Raw genomic sequence first — 21,853 nt, 5'->3', positions numbered from 1 at the left:
TTTTACTGTTCTTTGGATGTTTGGTCTAAAGAAGGTACAATTCAGTGATCCAAAGATGAATTACATAAGGGCTGTATGTTGTGTTTTCAAACAGAAATCTTAATTGCTTAATACCTTACTTATTCCATTTAGATCCTTCCTGAATCTGGGCTAATTTTCATGGTTTCTTAGCCATCTCTAGTATAAACTTTTCATTTCTTCCTTATTTACCTTGGCTAGAGATAAAGAAGAGTCAACTTCAGAGCTTATGATGTAATGTTAGGAATGCTGAGGAGACTTCCTTATTTTCCAAATTAACTCTCATAAATAAATATACATACATACATATATATATATATATATTTAGTAGTAATATTCTTTTAACAGGCACCGAAGATCTTAATGTTCTTTACTCACCTATGGTTTCTATTAGCCTCATCCCCGGTAGATAGGATTTTTGGTTTACTGACATGTTTAAAAAAAGAAGCACAGAAAATATCCATGGCCACAGGGAACTAACCACTGACCTGCAATGAAGTGGTTAGGCCTGTGAGCTTTGGTGTCAGACTGATTTGGGTTACAGACCTGGTACCACCACTTTCTACCTGTGTGACTTGGGCAGTTTCCCTCTCCAAGACTCAGTCTCTTCATCTTTCAAATAGGATAGAAATGCTCATGTCATAAAATGAGATAATATCTGTAAGCATATAAAGCATTTAGTGCAGTGTAAGGCCACAGTAAAAAGTATATAATAGGTGCTCAGGAAATGTTATCATCATTACTACTGAAATATCGAGGCATTAAAAAGTACCTTTCTTGGAAAAAGGTAACACCGATTTGGTAACACTAAGCTATGATGTTTGTTTGTTAAGATGTTTGCAGGCATGCCTTAGATTTTCACCTGAGGCATGAAATTCCATCATAGGAGATTAATGTGAACTCCTTGCTCCTGAACCTCACTTAACACTTTTGAATCCAAACTGCTCCTGCAGCTTTGCCTTTTACATCAACTTGTTCAAAGCCTGGACCTCTTGCTTTGCTTTTGTGTAGCCAAAGTCCAGCCTTTCCCTCAATTCTCTTTTACTAGGAGGTTTGGCTTTGTTATGCCAATCATCTACTGAGATCTGATTTTCTGGCCTCAGTTCTGCTTTTTGGCTTTGCCTTACCAGCACTGATGGACCTGACACATCCACAATAATGCTCAGTTGTGGATGTGTCTGGTGGTGAACGTAATCTTTGAAGCATAGAGGTCACCAAGAAGTCATCAGTTCAGTCAGTTCAGTCACTCAGTTGTGTCTGACACCTTGCGACTCCCTGGACCGCAGCATGCTAGGCTTCCCTGTCCATCACCAACTCCCAGTGCCTACACAAACTCATGTCCATTGCATTAGTGATGCCATCCAACCATCTCATCCTCTGCCATCCCCTTCTCCTCCCGCCTTCAATCTTTCCCAGCATCAGAGTCTTTTCTAATGAGTCGGTTCTTCATATCAGGTGGCCAAAGTATTGGAATTTCAGTTTTAGCATCAGTCCTTCCAATTAATATTTAGGACTGATATCCTTTAGGATTGATTAGTTGGATCTCCTTGCAGTCTAAGAGACTCTCAAGAGTCTTCTCCAACACCACAGTTCAGAAGCATCAATTCTTCAGTGCTTTAGCTTTCTGGTAACCACCTCCAAAATTTTAGACTGAACCTTCAGCTTCACCGTCCATTTTTTGTATCATTTCAGTTCAGTGGCTCAGTCATATCCAAGTCTTTGCGACCCCATGAATCGCAGCACGCCAGGCCTCCCTGTCCATCACCAACTCCGGGAGTTCACTCAAACTCATGTCCGTCGAGTCTGTGATGCCATCCAGCCATCTCATCCTCTGTTGTCCCTTTCTCCTCCTGCCCCCAATCCCTCCAAGCATCAGGGTCTTTTTCAATGAGTCAACTCTTTGCATGAGGTGGCCAAAGTATTGGAGTTTCAGCTTTAGAATCAGTCCTTCCAATGAACACCCAGGACTGATCTCCTTTAGGATGGACTGGTTGGATCTCCTTGCAGTCCAAGGGACTCTCAAGAGTCTTCTCCAACACCACAGTTCAAAAGCATCAATTCTTCAGCTCTCAGCTTTCTTCACATTCTAACTTTCAGATCCATACATGACCACTGGAAAAACCATAGCCTTGACTAGATGGACCTTTGTTGGCAAAGTAATGTCTCTGCTTTTGAATATGCTATCTAGGTTAGTCATAACTTTCCTTCCACGGAGTAAGCATCTTTTAATTTCATGGCTGCAGTCACCATCTGCAGTGATTTTGGAGCCCCCAAAAATAGTCTGACACTGTTTCCACTGTTTCCCCATCTATTTCCCACGAAGTGATGGGACCGGATGCCATGATCTTAGTTTCTGAATGTTGAGCTTTAAACCAACTTTTTCACTCTCGTCTTTCACTTTCATCAAGAGGTTTTTAGTTCCTCATCACTTTCTGTCATAAGGGTGGTGTCATCTGCATATCTGAGGTTATTGGTATTTCTCCTGGCAATCTTGATTCCAACTTGTGCTTCTTCCACCCAGCATTTCTCATAATGTACTCTGCATCTAAGTTAAATAAGCAGGGTGACAAGATACAGCCTTGACGTACTCCTTTTCCTATTTGGAACCAGTCTGTTATTCCATGTCCAGTTCTAACTGTTGCTTCCTGACCTGCATATAGGTTTCTCAAGAGGCAGGTCAGGTGGTCTGATATTCCCATCTCTTTCAGAATTTTCCACAGTTTATTGTGATCCACACAGTCAAAGGCTTTGGCATAGTCAATAAAGCAGAAATAGATGTTTTTCTGGAGCTCTCTTGCTTTTTCCATGATCCAGTGGATGTTGGCAATTTGATCTCTGGTTCCTCTGCCTTTTCTAAAACCAGCTTGAACATCTGGAAGTTCACGGTTCACGTGTTGCTGAAGCCTGGCTTGGAGAATTTTGAGCAATACCTTACTAGCGTGTGCTGCTGCTGCTTCTATGTCGCTTTAGTCGTGTCCGACTAGCGTATGAGATGAGTGCAATTTTGTGCGGTAGTTTGAGCATTCTTTGGCATTGCTTTTCTTAGGGACTGGAATGAAAACTGACCTTTTCCAGTCCTGTGGCCACTGCTGAGTTTTCCATCTGTGATTACGTATCATATTTTCAAGATTTCTGTGGCTTCTTTGAATTGGCTTTAATTTTTAAAAAGAAAACTTTTAATTTGATATGAATATCATTGTAAAAAGTAAATTACAGATATAAGGAAGTATAGAGAGGAGACTACAATGTTCTTTTGATCCTGTCTCAGAAATAACCATAGTTAATATTTGGTGCACTTCTTCTTTCCATACACATTTATGTAATTGAGATAGTCCTTTATGCATTGCCCACTTACCACTATGTCATAAATATTCTCCACTCCATAAAAATCTCTTTCTAAACATTTTAATTACTGCATAATATTCCATTGTATAGGTGTGCCATAATGTAAATGCCCCCATTATTGTACTGTTTAAACTGTTTTCATTTGTTTGATTACTAGAAATAACATTAGAGTAATCATGTGTGTGTTAGTCACTCAGTCATGTCTGACTCTTTGTGACCTCATGGACTGAAGCCCATCAGACTACTCTATCTATGGCAAGAATACTGGAGTGGATTGCCATTCCTTTCTCCAGGGAATCTTCCTGATCCAGGGATGGAACTCAGGTATCCTGCCTTACAGGCAGATTCTTTACTGTCTGACCATGAGGGAAGCTGAAAGTAATCATATTTGCACATAAACATTTTTCTTATAAATTTAAAGTACTGATAACCTTTTTTTTTAACTGTAAAAGAATAGTTTTCTTTCTTTGTGCCTTCCTTGGATAAGAAGTAAACAACTAGACTGAGACAACTGTAGACCCTTAAATATCCACTGAATGGATAGGTATTGAAAAGGTGATTTGCTCTCATTAAAAATGAATACATACAGATGTGGAATTAAGTAACACTCCTACTTATTCTTGAACACAAACAGTATGATAAAGAGAAGGGATATAGAGAAAAACAGATGAAACCGAAAAAAATTCTAGGAGTTAGAAAACTGTTCTTTGCCCCAATGGAACACTTCCATTGCCTTACTAAAGAATATATAGTTGACCTTTGAATAATAAGAGTTTTTATTTAATGGGTCCTTTTATATGCACATTTTTGGTAGTAAATTAAACAGTACTACACAGTTCACAGTTGCTACAATCCATGGATGTGGAACCTCATATACAGAGTATTAGATCAGATCAGATCAGATCAGCTGCTCAGTCGTGTCTGACTCTTCGCAACCCCATGAATCACAGCACGCCAGGCCTCCCTGTCCATCACCAACTCTAGGAGTTCACTCAGACTCACGTCCATCGAGTCAGTGATGCCATCCAGCCATCTCATCCTCTGTTGTCCCCTTCTCCTCTTGCCCCCAATCCCTCCCAGCATCAGAGTCTTTTCCAATGAGTCAACTCTTCGCATGAGGTGGCCAAAGTACTGGAGCTTCAGCTTCAGCATCAGCATCATTCTTTCCAAAGAAATCCCGGGGCTGATCTTCAGAATGGACTGGTTGGATCTCCTTGCAGTCCAAGGGACTCTCAAGAGTCTTCTCCAACACCACAGTTCAAAGGCATCAATTCTTCAGCGCTCAGCCTTCTTCACAGTCCAACTCTCACATCCATACATGACCACAGGAAAAACCATAGCCTTGACTAGATGAACCTTTGTTGGCAAAGTAATGTCTCTGCTTTTGAATATGCTATCTAGGTTGGTCATAACTTTCCTTCCAAGGAGTAAGCGTCTTTTAATTTCATGGCTGCAGTCACCATCTGCAGTGATTTTGGAGCCCAGAAAAATAAAGTCTGACACTGTTTACACTGTTTCCTCATCTATTTCCCATGAAGTGATGGGACCAGATGCCATGATCTTCGTTTTCTGAATGTTGAGCTTTAAGCCAACTTTTTCACTCTCCACTTTCACTTTCATCAAGAGGCTTTTTAGTTCCTCATCACTTTCTGTCATAAGGGTGGTGTCATCTGCATATCTGAGGTTATTGGTATTTCTCCTGGCAATCTTGATTCCAACTTGTGCTTCTTCCACCCAGCATTTCTCATAATGTACTCTGCATCTAAGTTAAATAAGCAGGGTGACAAGATACAGCCTTGATGTACTCCTTTTCCTATTTGGAACCAGTCTGTTGTTCCATGTCCAGTTCTAACTGTTGCTTCCTGACCTGCATACAAATTTCTCAAGAGGCAGATCAGGTGGTCTGGCATTCCCATCTCTTGCAGAATTTTCCACAGTTTATTGTGATCCATACAGTCAAAGGCTTTGGCATAGTCAATAAAGCAGAAATAGATGTTTTTCTGGAACTCTCTTGCTTTTTCCATGATCCAGCGGATGTTGGCAATTTGATCTCTAAGGAGGGTCAAATGGATATTTGACTGGTCAATGGTCAACTGTACTCATTTTTTAGTGTCTCCACTGAGGCAGAGACTGCTAGCTAGTGACAAAACCCCTTTGCTCTTCTTTCTGTATGCACAGCTAGATAGACTCTATTTCCCAACCTTCCTCACAAGTGTGGCCAAAGGAATATAGCAGAGTGATGTAAGCCTCTTCCAGCCCTGCTCCATAAAAAGTTCTCATTTTCAATCTGCTATTGATCTACCTCTTGATGTAGATGACCACAGGGACCTTGGATGCCATCAGTTGCAGGTGGTAGAGCCCCCAATGGAAGAAGCTTGATTACTGAATCTCTGCTTAGAAACAACTATCTGCCTATTGGGCTACCAGAAACCTAGGCTTATTTCCAACAAGTCCTTATCCCTTACTGTCCACATCCAACCTATCATTAAGTCCTTTATTTTGTCTCCTATGTACAGTCTATTCATTTCTCTTCATGCTTTCCACCAATTCTTTTGTCCAAGTTAGCATATCATTTTTTCCTGGGCTGATCACATAATCTTCTTTTTTTAGTTCTTTTTAAAAAAATTGGAGTATAATTGCTTCATAGTGTTGTTACTTTCTGCTGTACAATGAAGGGTATCAGCTATATATGTGTATATGTGTGTATGTGTGTGTGTGTGCGTGTGTATTTACCCTCCCTTGTAGGCCTCCCTCTCATCTCCCACCCCTTCCACCCATCTAGGTTGTCACAGAGCACCAAGCTGAGCTCCTTGTACTGTATAGCAAGTTCCCACTAGCTATCTATTTTTCACATCGTTGTTGTTGTTCAGTCACTCAGTTGTGTCTGACTCTTTGGCACCCCATGCACTGCAGCACACTAGGCTTTGCTGTCCTTCACTGTATCCTTGAGTTTGCTCAAACTCATGTCCATTGAATCGGTGATACCATCCAACCATCTCATCCTCTGTCTCCCCCTTCTCCTCATGCCCTCAATCTTTCCCAGCCTCTGGGTCTTTTCCAATGAGTCAGCTCTTCCCATCAGGTGGCCAAAGTATTGGAGCTTCGACTTCAGCATCAGTCCTTCCAATGAATGTTCAGGGTTGATTTCCTGTAGGATTGATTAGTTTGATCTCCTTGCAGTCCATGGGACTCTCAAGAGTCTTCTCCAGGACCACAGTTTAAAAGCATCAATTCTTTGGTGCTCAAACTTCCTTGTGGTCCAACTCTCACACGACTGCTGGAAAAACCATAGCTTTGACTATGCGGACCTGAGTTAGTAAAGTGATGTCTCTGCTTTTTGATATGCTGTCTCGGTTTGTCATAGCTTTACTCCCACGGAGCAAGCCATGGTAGTGTGTAAAAAAATCCATTCTGACTCCTTTCCAGTTTATCTGATGATCAAAGGGAATTTTCCCAAAGTGCAAATATGATGATATTACTTACCTGCTTAAAATATTTAGGTAGCTTTCCATTGCTTTAAGAATAAAGGTGCAAATTCTTCAGTGGTACCCTGTCTAGCTTTATCTTCTATCCTCTTATGTTTTCAGCTTCACCTACACTGGTATTCCAGTCCCTTGGACTCTGTCCCACAAAATACTTCTTCCCTCCCAAGGGCCCTTGTGTATGTAGATCCTTTTCTGAACATCCTTCCCTCCCTTTTTATTTGGTTATCTCCTTCCCATTTCCAATAGCTCAGCTCTGGAAACATTTTTCAAGGGATGCCTGGGTAGGTCATTTGATTTCCCCCATTATAGACTTTTGGAGCACCACCTGCCTTTTTGGTAGAATCTGTCATAGCTGCAATTTTACATTTGTTTGTGGGATTATTTGATTATTTGTTTCCCCCAATTACTAAATTTACTAAAAAATAGGAAGAGTATTTAAAAAGCCATTGTATCCATGCTTGTTGAAAGATTAAAATAAGGAGAGACGTAAAGAAAGGTTGGGGAAATGAAAAAACTGATGGATGGAGTGAGATTTGTCACCACATTATTCAGTATTAGGAGTCAGGATCTTGGCTAATTTAGGAGCTACAAGGTTTATGAGGTTTCTCGACATGTCCCTTGTTGTGTTTTACTTCCTTGCCTTTGTGTGTAAATTCCTCTCTGCAGGAATAACTTTTCTTTGCTGGGACAAACTCATTCCACCTTTCAGACCAGCTCTGCTTTCTATGATGTCCCCCAGTCAGGGTTAAATGCTCTCCGTTGTGCTCCTGGTAGATCATATTAAGGCTCTAGAGAAAGATAGGTCTTGTTTCCAGTCTTGATCCTGCTCCTGCTTGATATCTGGCCCTAAACAAGTCATTAAATCTGCTTCTTCACCAGTGAAATGGAACTAAACTTCATTGTTTAAAATGGAACTCCTTCTTCATTGGATGAATATGAGGAATGAGGTAATGGACTGAAAGCTAAATAAATAGTGTCTATTGAAAAAAAGTTGAACTGATATTATTGTGTTTAATTTTTTAATCATGTTGTAAGTTCTTTGAGGCCAAGGACTATGTCATATTTACCTTTGCTCCCTTAGTACTTAGCACAGTGCCCTGTGTATAGTGGATGTCCAGTTGAATGTTTACTGAAGTGAATTACACTGGAATTATTATATAAGGCCTGGAGCTGGGATGTAACCAGGGGTTTGGAAAGCTTATCTCTTTGAGGTCTTTGTAAAAGTTAAAGTGAAAGTTGCTCAATCATGTCCGACTCTTTGCGACCCCATGGACTATACAGTTCATGGAATTCTCTAGGCCTGAATACTGGAGTGGGTAGCCTTTCTCTTCTCCAGGGGATCTTCCCAACCCAGGGATCGAACCCAGGTCTCCCGCATTGCAGGCAGATTCTTTACCAGCTGAGCCGCAAGGAAAACTCTTATTAACGGCTAATCAACAAATCTTAGGAGGAAATAGAAGCAGATAATCACCGCTAAAAGACAAAGTGGAGGAACAGCACGTTTAATTACTGTAAGAACACACCTAATAGAGGCCAGAGGTTGAAAGAGACTTTTCAACTTTTGAGGTTAAATCAGAAATTAGCAACTTTTAAATACACAATTGCTATTAACAAGATTAATTGATACCTATGCATTGTGCTGCCAAATTTGAAATAAAGGGTTATCTCCTATACCTTTTTTCCCTGCCTATGCAAATATTCTAAGGGTCAGATTAAATATTCTTTTCTCCTTTCAGGCTGCAGTTCATGGGGTCGTGAAAAGTCCTAGGTGCAGGACTACTTCATGTGATCAGGGATGCATCCAGGCTTTGAGCAAAGCCTATACATATTTAGAAGCTCACTTTACAGGAAAGAATACAAATTATAAATGCAAAATTAGACACAAAAGGGAATTATTGTTTAAAATAACAAAACAAATCACAAGATTTAAAAGCTGACAGCAAACATCACAAAGTCTAGGAAAATAATATTTTTTATTAATTAGCTACCAGAAACTCCTTGGTAATACTTTTCCTCCTACATTTTGAATACATATCTTTTGATTGCCTATGGCCACAACTTTGTAACATCATTTCTTTTTCTTGAAATTTTAATTTTATATTGGAGTATTATTGATTAACAATGTTGTGTTAGTTTCAGGTGTACAACAAAGTGACTCAGTTATAAATATACATGTATTTACTCTTTTTAAAATTTCTTTCCAATTTTAAAGAGTAGAATTCCCTGTGCTCTACAGTACATCCTTTCTTATAGAAAGAATAGAAAGATAACCCAATCTTTCTTCTGAATGGTTGAGAACAATTTTAAATTGACAGATTTACAAAAAGATTTCTTTGGTTTCAAGAGCCATTTTGGCAATGTCATACAAAATTTCGAAATTGTTGTCAAATTTAGAAACCTCTAGCAACGTTCTGGAGAAGGCAATGGCACCCTACTCCAGTACTCTTGCCTGGAGAATCCCAGGGACAGCAGAGCCTGGGGGCTGCAGTCCGTGGGGTCGCTAAGAGTTGGACACGACTGAGCGACTTCACTTTCACTTTTCACTTTCATGCATTGGAGAAGGTAATGGCAACCCATTCCAGCACTCTTGCCTGGAAAATCCCATGGACGGAGGAGCCTGGAAGGCTGCAGTTCATGGGGTCGTGAAAAGTCGGACACGACTGAGCGACTTCACTTTCACTTTTCACTTTCATGCATTGGAGAACAAAATGGCAAGCCACTCCAGTGTTCTTGCCTGGAGAATCCCAGGGATGGGGGAGCCCGGTGGGCTGCCATCTATGGGGTTGCACAGAGTTGGCCACGACTGAAGCGACTTAGTAGCAGCAGCAGCAAGCTTCTATCATATAAGATATATTCAACTGTAAATCACTCCTAGTTTTCTTGTTCAAGAACTAATGCTAAACACCCTTTGAAATGGCCACATTCACTTACTAATGAGTTGTCAATGACCTTTTTGTGGTGGTAAAATTATTAGTTTTAAGTTTTCTTTACTGATGTTAGTGTTCCATTTCAAAGTAGCAGGACTCTTAAATTCCATCCCAACATGTCCACATGACTCATTCCTTTTTATTAATTTGATCAATGTAAACATCTATTCGTTATTTCTACTTGAAATTTATTTCTTCATTTCAGTGAATTACAGTTTTGGGGGGACTATAGATTTGGGATTCTTTACCACTGAGCCATCTGGGAAGCCAATTTACCCATCGTCCATGGTAAGGAGCAGCAGCTGCGTTTTACTGGAGCAGCTGTGAAGAGATACCCCACGTCCAAGGTAAGAGAAACCCAAGTAAGACGGTAGGTGTTGCAAGAGGGCATCAGAGGGCAGACACACTGAAACCATACTCACAGAAAACTAGTCAATCTAATCACACTAGGACCACAGCCTTGTCTAACTCAGTGAAACTAAGCCATGCTGTGTGGGGCCACCCAAGATGGACGGGTCGTGGTAGTATGTCTGACAGAATGTGGTCCACTGGAGAAGGGAATGGAAAACCACTTCAGTATTCTTGCCTTGAGAACCCCATGAACAGTATGAAAAGCCAAAATGATAGGATACTGAAAGAGGAACTCTCCAGGTCGGTAAGTGCCCAATATGCTACTGGAGATCAGTATAGAAATAACTCCATAAAGAATGAAGGGATGGAGCCAAAGCAAAAGCAATACCCAGTTGTGGATGTGACTGGTGACAGAAGCAAGGTCCGATGCTGTAAAGAGCAATATTGCATAGGAACCTGGAATGTCAGGTCCATGAATCAAGGCAAATTGGAAGTGGTCAAACAGGAGATGGCAAGACTGAACATCGACATTCTAAGAATCAGCGAACTAAAATGGACTGGAATGGGTGAATTTAACTCAGATGACCATTATATCTACTACTGCGGGCAGGAATCCCTCAGAAGAAATGGAGTAGCCATTATGGTCAACAAAAGAGTCTGAAATGCAGTACTTGGATGCAATCTCAAAAACGACAGAATGATCTCTGTATGTTTCCAAGGCAAACCATTCAATATCACAGTAATCCAAGTCTATGCCCTGACCAGTAATGCTGAAGAAGCTGAAGTTGAACGGTTCTATGAAGACCTACAAGACCTTTTAGAACTAACACCCAAAAAAGATGTCCTTTTCATTATAGAGGACTGGAATGCAAAAGTAGGAAGTCAAGAAACACCTGGAGTAACAGGCAAATTTGGCCTTGGAGTATGGAATGAAGCAGGGCAAAGACTAATAGAGTTTTGCCAAGAAAATGCACTGGTCATAGCAAACACCCTCTTCCAACAATGCAAGAGAAGACTCTACATATGGACATCACCAGATGGTCAACACCAAAATCAGATTGATTATATTCTTTGCAGCCAAAGACAGAGAAGCTCTATACAGTCAACAAACCCAAGACCAGAAGCTGACTGTGGCTCAGATCATGAACTCCTTATTGCCAAATTCAGACTTAAATTGAAGAAAGTAGGGAAAACCACTAGACCATTCAGGTATGACCTAAATCAAATCCCTTATGACTATACAGTGGAAGTGAGAAATAGATTTAAGGGACTAGATCTGATAGTGTGCCTGATGAACTATGGTTGGAGGTTGGTGACATTGTATAGGAGACGGAGATTACGACCATCCCCATAGAAAAGAAATGCAAAAAAGCAAAATGGCTGTCTGGAGAGGCCTTACAAATAGCTGTGACAAGAAGAGAAGCGAAAAGCAAAGGAGAAAAGGAAAGATATATGTATCTGAATGCAGAGTTCCAAAGAATAGCAAGGAGAGATAACAAAGCCTTCCTCAGTGATCAATGCAAAGAAATAGAGGAAAACAACAGAATGGGAAAGACTAGAGATCTCTTCAAGAAAATTAGAGATACCAAGGGAATATTTCATGTGAAGACGGGATCAGTAAAGGACAGAAATGGTATGGACCTAACAGAAGCAGAAGATATTAAGAAGAGGTGGCATAGCAGGAATACACAGAAGAACTATACAAAAAAGATCTTCATGACCCAGATAATCACAATGGTGTGATCACTCACCTAGAGCCAGACATCCTGGAATGTGAGGTCAAGTGGGCCTTAGAAAGAATCACTATGAACAAAGCTAGTGGAGGAGATGGAATTCCAGTTGAGCTATTTCAAATCCTGAAAGATGATGCTGTGAAAGTGCTGCACTCAATATGCCAGCAAATTTGGAAAACTCAGCAGTGACCACAGGACTCGAAAAGGTCCATTTTCATTCCAATCCCTAAGAAAGGCAATGCCAAAGAGTGCTCAAACTACCGCACAAAATTGCACTCATCTCACACGCTAGTTAAGTAATGCTCAAAATTCTCCAAGCCAGGCTTCAGCAATACGTGAACCATGAACATCCAGATGTTCTAGCTGGTTTTAGAAAAGGCAGAGAAACCAGAGATCAAATTGCCAACATCCGCTGGATCATGGAAAAAGCAAGAGAGCTCCAGAAAAACATCTATTTCTGCTTTATTGACTATGCCAAAGCCTTTGACTGTGTGGATCACAATAAACTGTGGAAAATTCTGAAAGAGATGGGAATATCAGACCACCTGACCTGCCTCTTGAGAAACCTATATAAACCTTTAGAACTGGACATGGAACAACAGACTGGTTCCAAATAGGAAAAGGAGTACGTCAAGGCTGTATATTGTCACCCTGCTTATTTAACTTAGATGCAGAGTACATCATGAGAAATGCTGGGCTGGAAGAAACACAAGCTGGAATCAAGATTGCTGGGAGAAATATCAATAACCTCAGATGTGCATATGACACCACCCTTATGGCAGAAAGTGAAGAGGAACTCAAAAGCCTCTTGATGAAAGTGAAAGAGGAGAGTGAAAAAGTTGGCTTAAAGCTCAACATTCAGAAAACGAAGATCATGGCATCTGGTCCCATCACTTCATGGGAAATAGATGGAGAAACAGTGGAAACAGTGTCAGATTTTATTTTTCTGGGCTCCAAAATCACTGCAGATGGTGACTGCAGCCATGAAATTAAAAGACGCTTACTCCTTGGAAGGAAAGTTATGACCAACCTAGATAGCATATTCAAAAGCAGAGACATTACTTTGCCAACAAAGGTCCCTCTAGTCAAGGCTATGGTTTTTCCTGTGGTCATGTATGGATGTGAGAGTTGGACTGTGAAGAAGGCTGAGCGCCGAAGAATTGGCTTTTGAACTGTGGTGTTGGAGAAGACTCTTGAGAGTCCCTTGGACTGCAAGGAGATACAACCAGTCCATTCTGAAGGAGATCAGCCCTGGGATTTCTTTGGAAGGAATGATGCTAAAGCTGAAACTCCAATACTTTGGCCACCTTATGCGAAGAGTTGACTCATTGGAAAAGACCCTGATGCTGGGAGGGATTGGGGGCAGGAGGAGAAGGGGACGACAGAGGATGAGATGGCTGGATGGCATCACTGACTCGATGGACGTGAGTTTGAATGAAATCCAGGAGTTGGTGATGGACAGGGAGGCCTGGCATGCTGCGATTCGTGGGGTCGCAAAGAGTCAGACATGACTGAGCGACTGAACTGAACTGAACTGAAGTGATAGATTTGGGGGGATTATAATTCAATTCTCATTGTCAGAATAATTTCTAGTGAGTTCTTAATGAAATATATGAAAAATATTTTCATGATATGGTGCATTTATAAATGCATATGCTACATACACTGTTCATTGAAGAACAATGTATTCAAAACCCTAAAGGATGATGCCATCAAAGTGTTGCATTCAACAAGTCAGCAAATCTTGAAGACCTGGCAACGGGATTGGAAAAGTTCAATCCTCATCCCAATTCCCAAGAAGGGTAGTACTAAAGAATATGCTAATCATTGGCAATTGCATTCATCTCCCGTACTTATAATCTTGCATGCTAAGACTTCAGCATTATGTGAACTAAGAATTTCCAGATGTCCAAGCTTGATTTAGAAAAGGAAGAGGAACCAGAGATCAAATCACCAACATTTGCTGGATCATAGAGAGAGCTAGGGAATTCCAGAAAACATCTACCTCTGTTTCATTGACTACATCAAACCCTTTGACTGTTTGGATCATAATAAACGGAAAGCTCTTAAAGAGTTAAGGATACCAGACTATCTTACCTGTCTCCTGAGAAACCTGTATGCGGGTCAAGAAGCAATAATTAAAACCCTATATTAAACAACTGATTGGGTCAAGATTGAGAAAGGAGTATGACCGTGTTGTCTGCTGTCACCCTGTTTGTTTAATCTATCTGCTGAGCACATCACAAGAAATGTTGGGCTGGATGAGTTACAAGCTGGAATCAAGATAGTGGGGAGAAACATCAACAACCTCAGATATGCAGATGATACCACTCTAATGGCAGAAAGTGAAGAGGAACTAAAGAGCCTCTTGATAAGGGTGAAGGAGGAGAGTGAAAGAGCCAGCTTAAGACTAAATGTTAAAAAAACTAAGATCATGGCATCCAGCCCCATTACTTCATGGTAAATAGTAGGGGGAAAGGTGCAAGTAGTTATAGATTTCCTCTTCTTAGGCTCTAAAATCATTGTGGATGGTGAATGCAACCATGAAATCAGAAGATGTTTGTTTCTTGGCAGGAAAGCTATGACAAACCTAGACAATGTGTTGAAAAGCAGAGACAGTACTCTAACAAGAAAGGTCCATATAGTCAAGGCTATGGCCTTCCCAGTGATCACGTATGGTTGTGACAGCTGGACAGTAAAGAAGGCGAAGCACCAAAGAATTGAATCCTTCAAACTGTTGTGCTGGAGAAGACTCCTGAATGTTCCTTAGACAGCAAGAAGATCAAAACAGTCAATCTTAAGGGAAATCAACCCTGAATACTGGTTGGAAGGACTGATGCTAAAACTGAAACTCCAGCATTTTGGTCATCTGATACGAACAGCTGACTCACTGGAAAAGTCCCTGAGGCTGGGAAAGATTGAGGTCTGAAGGAGAAGAGGATGTCAGAGGATGAGATGGCTGGATGGCATCACCAATGCAATGGACATGAACTTGGGCAAACTTTGGGAGATGGTGAGGGACAGAGAGGCCTGGCATGCTGCAGTTCATGGGGTTGTGAAGAGTTGGACATGACTGGGAAACTGAGCAACAACATGTTACATAATTAAATATATTCCTGAAAAGGTATCGAATAAAAACCAAATTTTTTGGTTTTCATTTTACACCTCTGATGATTGGGAGAATTTTTCATAGATTAGCTTCTGGCTCTTTCAAAACTTGTTTTTCTTCTACTACCTACTCTGTGCTGGATAGTGTGTGAAATTGTTAGTTGCTCAGTCATGTTTGACTCTCGTAGGACACATTACACTGTGATAAGACCCCTAGCCTTGAATCTCTGTGCATGCTGTTAGGTAAAATCAACATGGAGGGTGGGTGGTAGGAATATTTTTAGAAGATATTCCTATACCAGACAGGACCTGGAATTAAACATACATAGAAGTGATTGTGAACTATATAGGTATATTTCTCTAAGGCGGAGTTAAATGTACTTTGTAACTCAATTTCCTGGGCTGGATTCCCCTAAATCCTTATGACCATCCCAGTGCTACCTAACACAAGAAGTATGAAAGGGGGTACCTAAGAAGAATGATCAGTCCTAACCCATTTGGCTAAAAGGTATTGCTTTTTCAAATTTTACAAAAATAATATGATAACATGGACATATTGTAGCTTCAGAGCCTTGGAAAGGATGATGCAAGGGAAAGGCCTTGAAGCTTTAGCTTTACTAGCTTCCATGAAAATTCATCTTTGAATGGCAACTAATTTTATATAAAACTCTATAGTTGGACTTGTGCTCTGGAATCAGGCTCATGGTGTTAAGTGTATAATACCACTGTATATAATATCTTGCGTGTCTTTGCATTGAATGAACATGTTTGGGGCCTGATTTGCTAAATGAGTGATACACAGAGGAGAAGAAAACTTGGGTTTTTGCCAGAGAAAGGAAGGGGCGGGGGGAAAGATGAAGAACCAACAGAAAAAGGTTCAGGAAAGGCTTATGTAGTATGAAACCATCAGGCCATGTGCTTCTGTGGTCAGAATCCAAGCAGTGTGGGTATTGCTGCCTGGCAGACAGTCCATCAGCAGCAAGAGCTTACTGAGGTTTGCAGTAAAAATTTCTAGCTCCCTGACAACATCCCGTATCAAGCCTTAGTCTCTCTTCTCTGCCTGAGGGCTTTCTCCAGTGCCAGAAAGCTCACCCCACTACAGGTAGTTGTAACTGGGTGTGTGTGGTATTAGTGCCCCAGGGGTAACCCTCCCACAGGGATGGGAGTCTGTCTAGGCAGCTTCTGGTGGGAGGCTTTTGAGGAGAGTTCTACACTATATCTCAGAGGATCCCCAGAGGAACGAAGTACTAATTTGCTCACAGAAGAGACCCACTCATTTACTCAGTTATTAGCATCTCTCCCTTCCCTGACTCACTTTCCCTAGTTTCTCACCTGTGCTTCCTAAGTTAACCTGTCAAACTTCCCACACTCAGTTCTGTGACAGGGTCTTCTTCTGGGGCAACAGAAACCAAGACACCTGGTTTAAGTCACTTTAAGAAACACAATATAAACATTAAAAAACATGGAATACAGTTTCTAAAGGAAATAGTTTGGTATTCAACAAATTATTTATTTGTGTTAAATGCATCTGTTTAAAAAGAATGCTGAGATTCTGATGAAATTAATTTAGTTTCTATGGGAAGATAAAAAAGAACCAAATTATTGCGTTCAGGGCCTTAAAATTCTCTTGCGTTTATAATCCAACTCTGGCTTATTAAACGGGTCTGTGCTCTGTTAACATACACATGCGCTTATAATATAAACAGCTTAAATAGACATCTGTGTTGACTACATATAAATGGCAGTTAACTTTTTGCCTTGTTTCTGTTCAACAATCCTGATATTTTAGTCTGCTGGCCAGATGAAACAAGATTGGTTTTTTGGTACCAGATGTGTCACAGTTTGCATTTGTGTTTTGCAGGTGTTCCCCCCAGCTGGGAAGATGGAAACTTGCCCTCTCTCTGAGATGATGAGTCAGGATAGAAATACAAATGTGTTAAAAATAATTCAACATATTAATGGAAGGCCTTGTCCCTTGTGGGCTTCTTATGTGTAACATATGAGTAGGCCAGCAGCTGTTCTATATTTTAAAGGAAGAACTAGAAAGTTAGAAGCATACATGGCCATTCAAAACATAAGCAACTGCTTGCAATCATGGAAACAAGGTTCAACAATAAACTTGTAATTGTGAAGCTTCCCCTCAAATAATAATCTCATTGGGTTGTGTTCAGATGGTCTTAGGGTATTGAACAATCTTTCTATTTCCATCCTTTGCATTTACTAAAACAACTTCCTTGTAGAGGCAGAGTGGTAGAGATAACTATATTCTTTAGATAAAAATGGGGATTGATTTCTAGCTTATTTCCACCCTCTAATATTTATATATTTTAAATCACAGTAAAAAGTCCTAACTTTTTTTGGGGGGGTCATTTTTCAAATTGAGGATGAGATGAATTAAGTAAGTAAATGATGTCATCATAGTACTTATTTTGGCTGCACTGGGTCCTCAGTGCAGCATACGGGCTCTTTGTTGGTGCACTTGGGCTTTCTCTAGTTGCAGTGAGTGGGGGTTTATTCCCTAGTTGCAGTGCAGAGGCTTCTTATAGTGATGGCTTCTCTTATGGAGCACGGGCTCTAGGGTGCGTGGGCTTTAACAGTTGTGGCGCACAGGCTTAGTAGCCCCACAGCATGTGGGATCTTAGTTCTTGAGCAAGGGATCAAATTCATGTCCCTTGCATTGGAATATGGATTCTTAACCACTGGACCACTAAGGAAGCCCCAGGGAGATCATTTTAACTTAAACATTGTGAAAGAGCCAAAAGCCCCACAGTTGGCTGAGTTGTTAATAAAATATGGTATCTCTTATGTTATTTCAAGCCTCTAAAGCAAGAATGCTTTAGGTGATGAGGTGATGATGTTCGTTGTTTGCTCCTTCAATAAACACCTAATGAATGTTAACTGATATCAGGACTGGCAGTAATCTTTCATTAACCCCTTACCTTCCACTGATCTTATGGGAGGAAGGACTCATTGTCTTTTGGTCTAGTTTCTGAATGAGGAGAATGCTAACCCCTTTCCACCCTTACTGTCTCTCTCAAAGCTCCCCTGTGCAGACACTTCTGTTTGTACCTTTAGGAATAGGCTTTCTTTTCTCCTTTTAAAAATTTCTAAGCTCTCAAGTATAGTAAAGTCTACATGATTGGTCCTTGAGTTTCAATTTCTAGAGTTCAGAAGTATTTTGTGTAGCAGTTATTTTCGTCTTGCTGGAGTTTTTTTTTAGAGAACAAATGAGCAAAGTTTAACAGACTAAATCAGAATCAGGTTAGTACCTGTGCTATTTCAATCTTTTTGCAGTTAACAGCAGTGGTGACAACTGCTCATGGTAATCAGCAAAGCTGATCCACAGTTTGGGGTGGATACTGCAGGAAGCAGCTTGGAAGGAAAGTGATTGCTTGTTGGTGTTGAAATTTGGAGTATAGCCAACAAAAAGAGCCCTAATCTAAGTCATAAGACATTCATTTAAGGCACAGTGCTATTGCTCAATAAACTGTGACCTTGAAAGTCTTTTTAAAAAAGTTTTGTTTATTTATTATTGGAGTATAGTTGCTTTACAATGTTGTATTAGTTTCTATTGTGCAGCAAAGTGAATCACATTTAGGTCACCATAAAGCACTGAGTAGGTTGAGCAAGTGTTAATAACTTGGTTTCACCAGGTGCCATCTAAGTTTAGAATCCTATTATTATTAAAAAGAAGTGTAGGTAATAGGAGATTTTATGTTTAGAAGAGATGAAGTCTGCATATTGTCAAAAACCTATTTAAGAGGGAAATTTGGCAGCTTGAAGGGAAGTTATTCCCCTTTTGAGAAGTCTTAGCAACCAAGAGGTCTTTTCTAACTGCTATCAGAAAATACCTCTGTCCAGTCAGAAAGCATGCAAGTTTCAGAACCCAGGTATGGGCATTGGACTGGTGATGGAAATTACTGGTTCAGTCTTCATTATTGAGGCTTACTGAGTAAGAACATGTGGTTTTTCTGGAAGCATGTTCGGAAGTGTGAGAACCTATGACTTGAATTTTTTGCTGGCAAAACAAAGTAAAATCATTTTCAGTTTAACATGAGAAATAATATTTCAGTTAGAATCAGTAGAAAGGAGCAAAACATGCATAATTGAACAGTGAAAACTAAAAAAAGTTATTTTGAATTGTAATTTAAAAATGTATAGCTAAACTGGATTATTTCTCATATCCTTGTCCCTAGCAATGAACTCTCATTTTGAAGACATGTTTTGGGGTAGGAGCTATTAGTTTTCTTTTTTACCAATGTCCAGTGCTTCCCAAGGGAGAAGGCAATGGCACCCCACTCCAGTACTCTTGCCTGGAAACGCCCATGGATGGAGGAGCCTTGTGGGCTGCAGTCCATGGGGTCGCTAAGAGTCGGACACGACTGAGCAACTTCACTTTCACTTTTCACTTTCATGCATTGGAGAAGGAAACGGCAACCCACTCCAGTGTTCTTGTCTGGAGAATCCTAGGGATGGTGCGGCCTGGTGGGCTGCCGTCTATGGGGTCGCACAGAGTCGGACACGACTGAAGCGACTTAGCTGCAGCAGCAGCAGCAGCAGTGCTTCCCAACAGCCACTGCATACAAAGAAGACCCAAAGGTTGTAAAAAGTTTGGCAAAAAGAGCCACCTTTTTTCTCAATGTAGCTCAGGTATAAGGAATAGTTATAGTTTTTAAAGATGAAAAAAATACCTTGTTTCAATATCCTAGTTTTATGTATAAAGAAACCACAGTGCCAAGAAGCTAAGTCTCATAATTCGTTAATGTTAGAATTGAGACTCAAACCCTGGTTTTTCTATGCTCCATCACACTGTTAGATGTTGGAAGAGACTACCATAGAAGCTGCTCAATTAATGTTTGCTGCTGAATAATAATGACTCTGATGATGAATTATTTTCATAATTCTTATCCATGGGAGCTGGTTTAAACCAGTGATTCTCATGGAGGAGGGAAGGTAGGAGTCACGTGTAGTTTGAAAACAAAGCTTTGCTTTACTGCTTTGGTTTGTTTTCAGTGATGATATTTACTTTATTTTGAATTTCAAATTATGTTTGAAAAGAGCATGAGATTCTTATGTTTACTGAGGACAATTGTACCTGTAAAGTGACTCATGTGTTAGCTTCTTTCAGGATTTTGCTTCTGTGAATAAAATTTATTTTTCACTTGCTCTTCCTTTTAGTTAAAAATGAAACTAAAAACAGGTGATTTAGACTGTAATCAGTTTCCTTTTGGATACTCCGGATACAAAGAAATTGCAGGTGGAAACAACCTGTCAACTATGTATCACCTGATGAATGGGTAAACAAATGTGGTATATTTATACAATGGAATATCACTCAGTCATAAAAAGGAGTGAAATACTTACATATGTTACAAGATGGCTGAACCTTGAAGACATTATGCCAAGTGAAAGAAGCCAGACACAAAAGGACATCTATTGTATGATTCTAGTTGGATGAAACATCTAGAATAGGCAAATTCAGAGAGATAGAAACTAGACAAGTGGTAACTCCCACCAAAGCTTGTGGGAAGGGGGAATGAGGACTGACTGCTAATGGGTATGGACTTAATTTTTGAGTGATGGACATGTTACAAAACTAGGTAGTAGTGATATTTGCATAATATTGTAATATACTAAACGCCACTGAATTGCACACTGTAAAATGGTTTTATCCATATTTTACAATTAAAAAGAACAGGGACTGCATGAGTGACATTTTATCAACCCTTTTCATGTGTTTATGATTTGTGAATAGGACTAGGTGTTGCGATGAAAGGGAAACCATCTTGTTTGCAGTTAATGGCTTCTGTAGGTCCCCAAAATATATATATACATAAAATATATTATTATTTTATCATGCTGCTGCTGCTGCTGCTAAGTCGCTTCAGTCTTTTTTTTCTCATAGATTATATTTAACTTATATAATTATTATAATATATAATATATAAATATATAAATAATATATTCTATAAAAAATATTTGTAGAATATATTACTGTGTATGCTTAGTCACTCAGTTTTGTCCGACTCTTTGCAACCCCGTGGACTGCAGCCTGCCAGGCTCCTCTGTCCATGGGGATTATCCAGGTAAGAATACTAGAATGGGTTGCCATGCCCTCCTCCAGGGGGGTCTTCCCAACCCAGGGATTGAACCCAGGCCTCCCACATTGCAGGGGGAGTCTTTTACTGACTGAGCCCCCAGGGAATACCGGGGTGGGTAGCCTATCCATTCTCCAGAGAATCTTCCTGACCCAGAAATTGAACCGGGGTCTCCTGCCTTGCAGGTGGATTATTTATCAGCTGAGCTACCAGGGAAGCCAGAAGTATATATAACCTAGGCAGGGGCTTCCCAGGTGGTGCAGTGCGAGAGGTGCAAGAGATGTGAGTTCGATCCTTGGGCTGGGAAGATCCCCTGGGGTGGGAAATGGCAACCCACTCCAGTATTCTTACCTGAAAAATTCCATGGACAGAGATGCCTGGTTGCCTACATTCCATGGGGTCACAAAGGGATAGATACAACTGAGCAACTGAGCACACAGACACATTTTAATACACAGATTATATGCACTTCTATAATTATATATATTTTAGGGGTGGGGGTAGAAGGTCAGGACTTATGCATGTCACCAGAACCTTACCACGCTGGCACCCTGATCTTGGACTTCCAGCCTTCAGACTGTGAGAAATAAATGTATGTCGTTTATAAGCCACTTGGTTAGTCTACAGCATTTTGTTATAGCAACTCAAACTGACTAGTACACCAAGTTTGCTTCTTCTGGTCAACTCCAAAGTGGTTTAGAAATGAATTTGTTTTCTCATCTCCTCCCCATAGATTTTGCAATATAATAATTTTCTAGGGGATATCATAATCATTTGGGGAATTTTGC

The 21,853-nt window shown here is 40.4% G+C and overlaps 1 protein-coding gene across 8 annotated transcripts in view; it reads left to right on the top strand.

The window, feature by feature from the left end:
• The window catches only part of LOC147363286 (uncharacterized), a 201,665-nt gene that overhangs the window by 165,644 nt on the left and 14,168 nt on the right, over window positions 1–21,853 (top strand). For 6 of the 8 annotated variants that reach the window (XR_015136875.1, XR_015136873.1, XR_015136886.1 and 3 more), the window contains 2 exons: window positions 9,981–10,122; window positions 16,829–17,112. The exons of the other annotated variants lie outside the window; for them this stretch is intronic. Coding sequence is in view for 1 of the 6 variants with exons in the window: in XM_086326816.1 (XP_086182942.1) it covers window positions 9,981–10,102 (122 nt within the window). In the remaining 5 variants the exon portion in view is untranslated. Of the gene's footprint in view, window positions 1–9,980; window positions 10,123–16,828; window positions 17,113–21,853 lie in introns of those variants that run through there. 8 annotated transcript variants of the gene reach the window in all.

This window comes from Bos grunniens, chromosome 11, assembly GCF_055505025.1.
Source record: "Bos grunniens cultivar Pamir isolate PY7600 chromosome 11, Bosgru_T2T1.0, whole genome shotgun sequence".
In the NCBI taxonomy this organism is placed as follows: domain Eukaryota; kingdom Metazoa; phylum Chordata; class Mammalia; order Artiodactyla; family Bovidae; genus Bos; species Bos grunniens.
The sequence above is the reverse complement of the archived record's forward strand: the minus strand, read 5'-3'. Positions and strand labels throughout refer to the sequence as shown.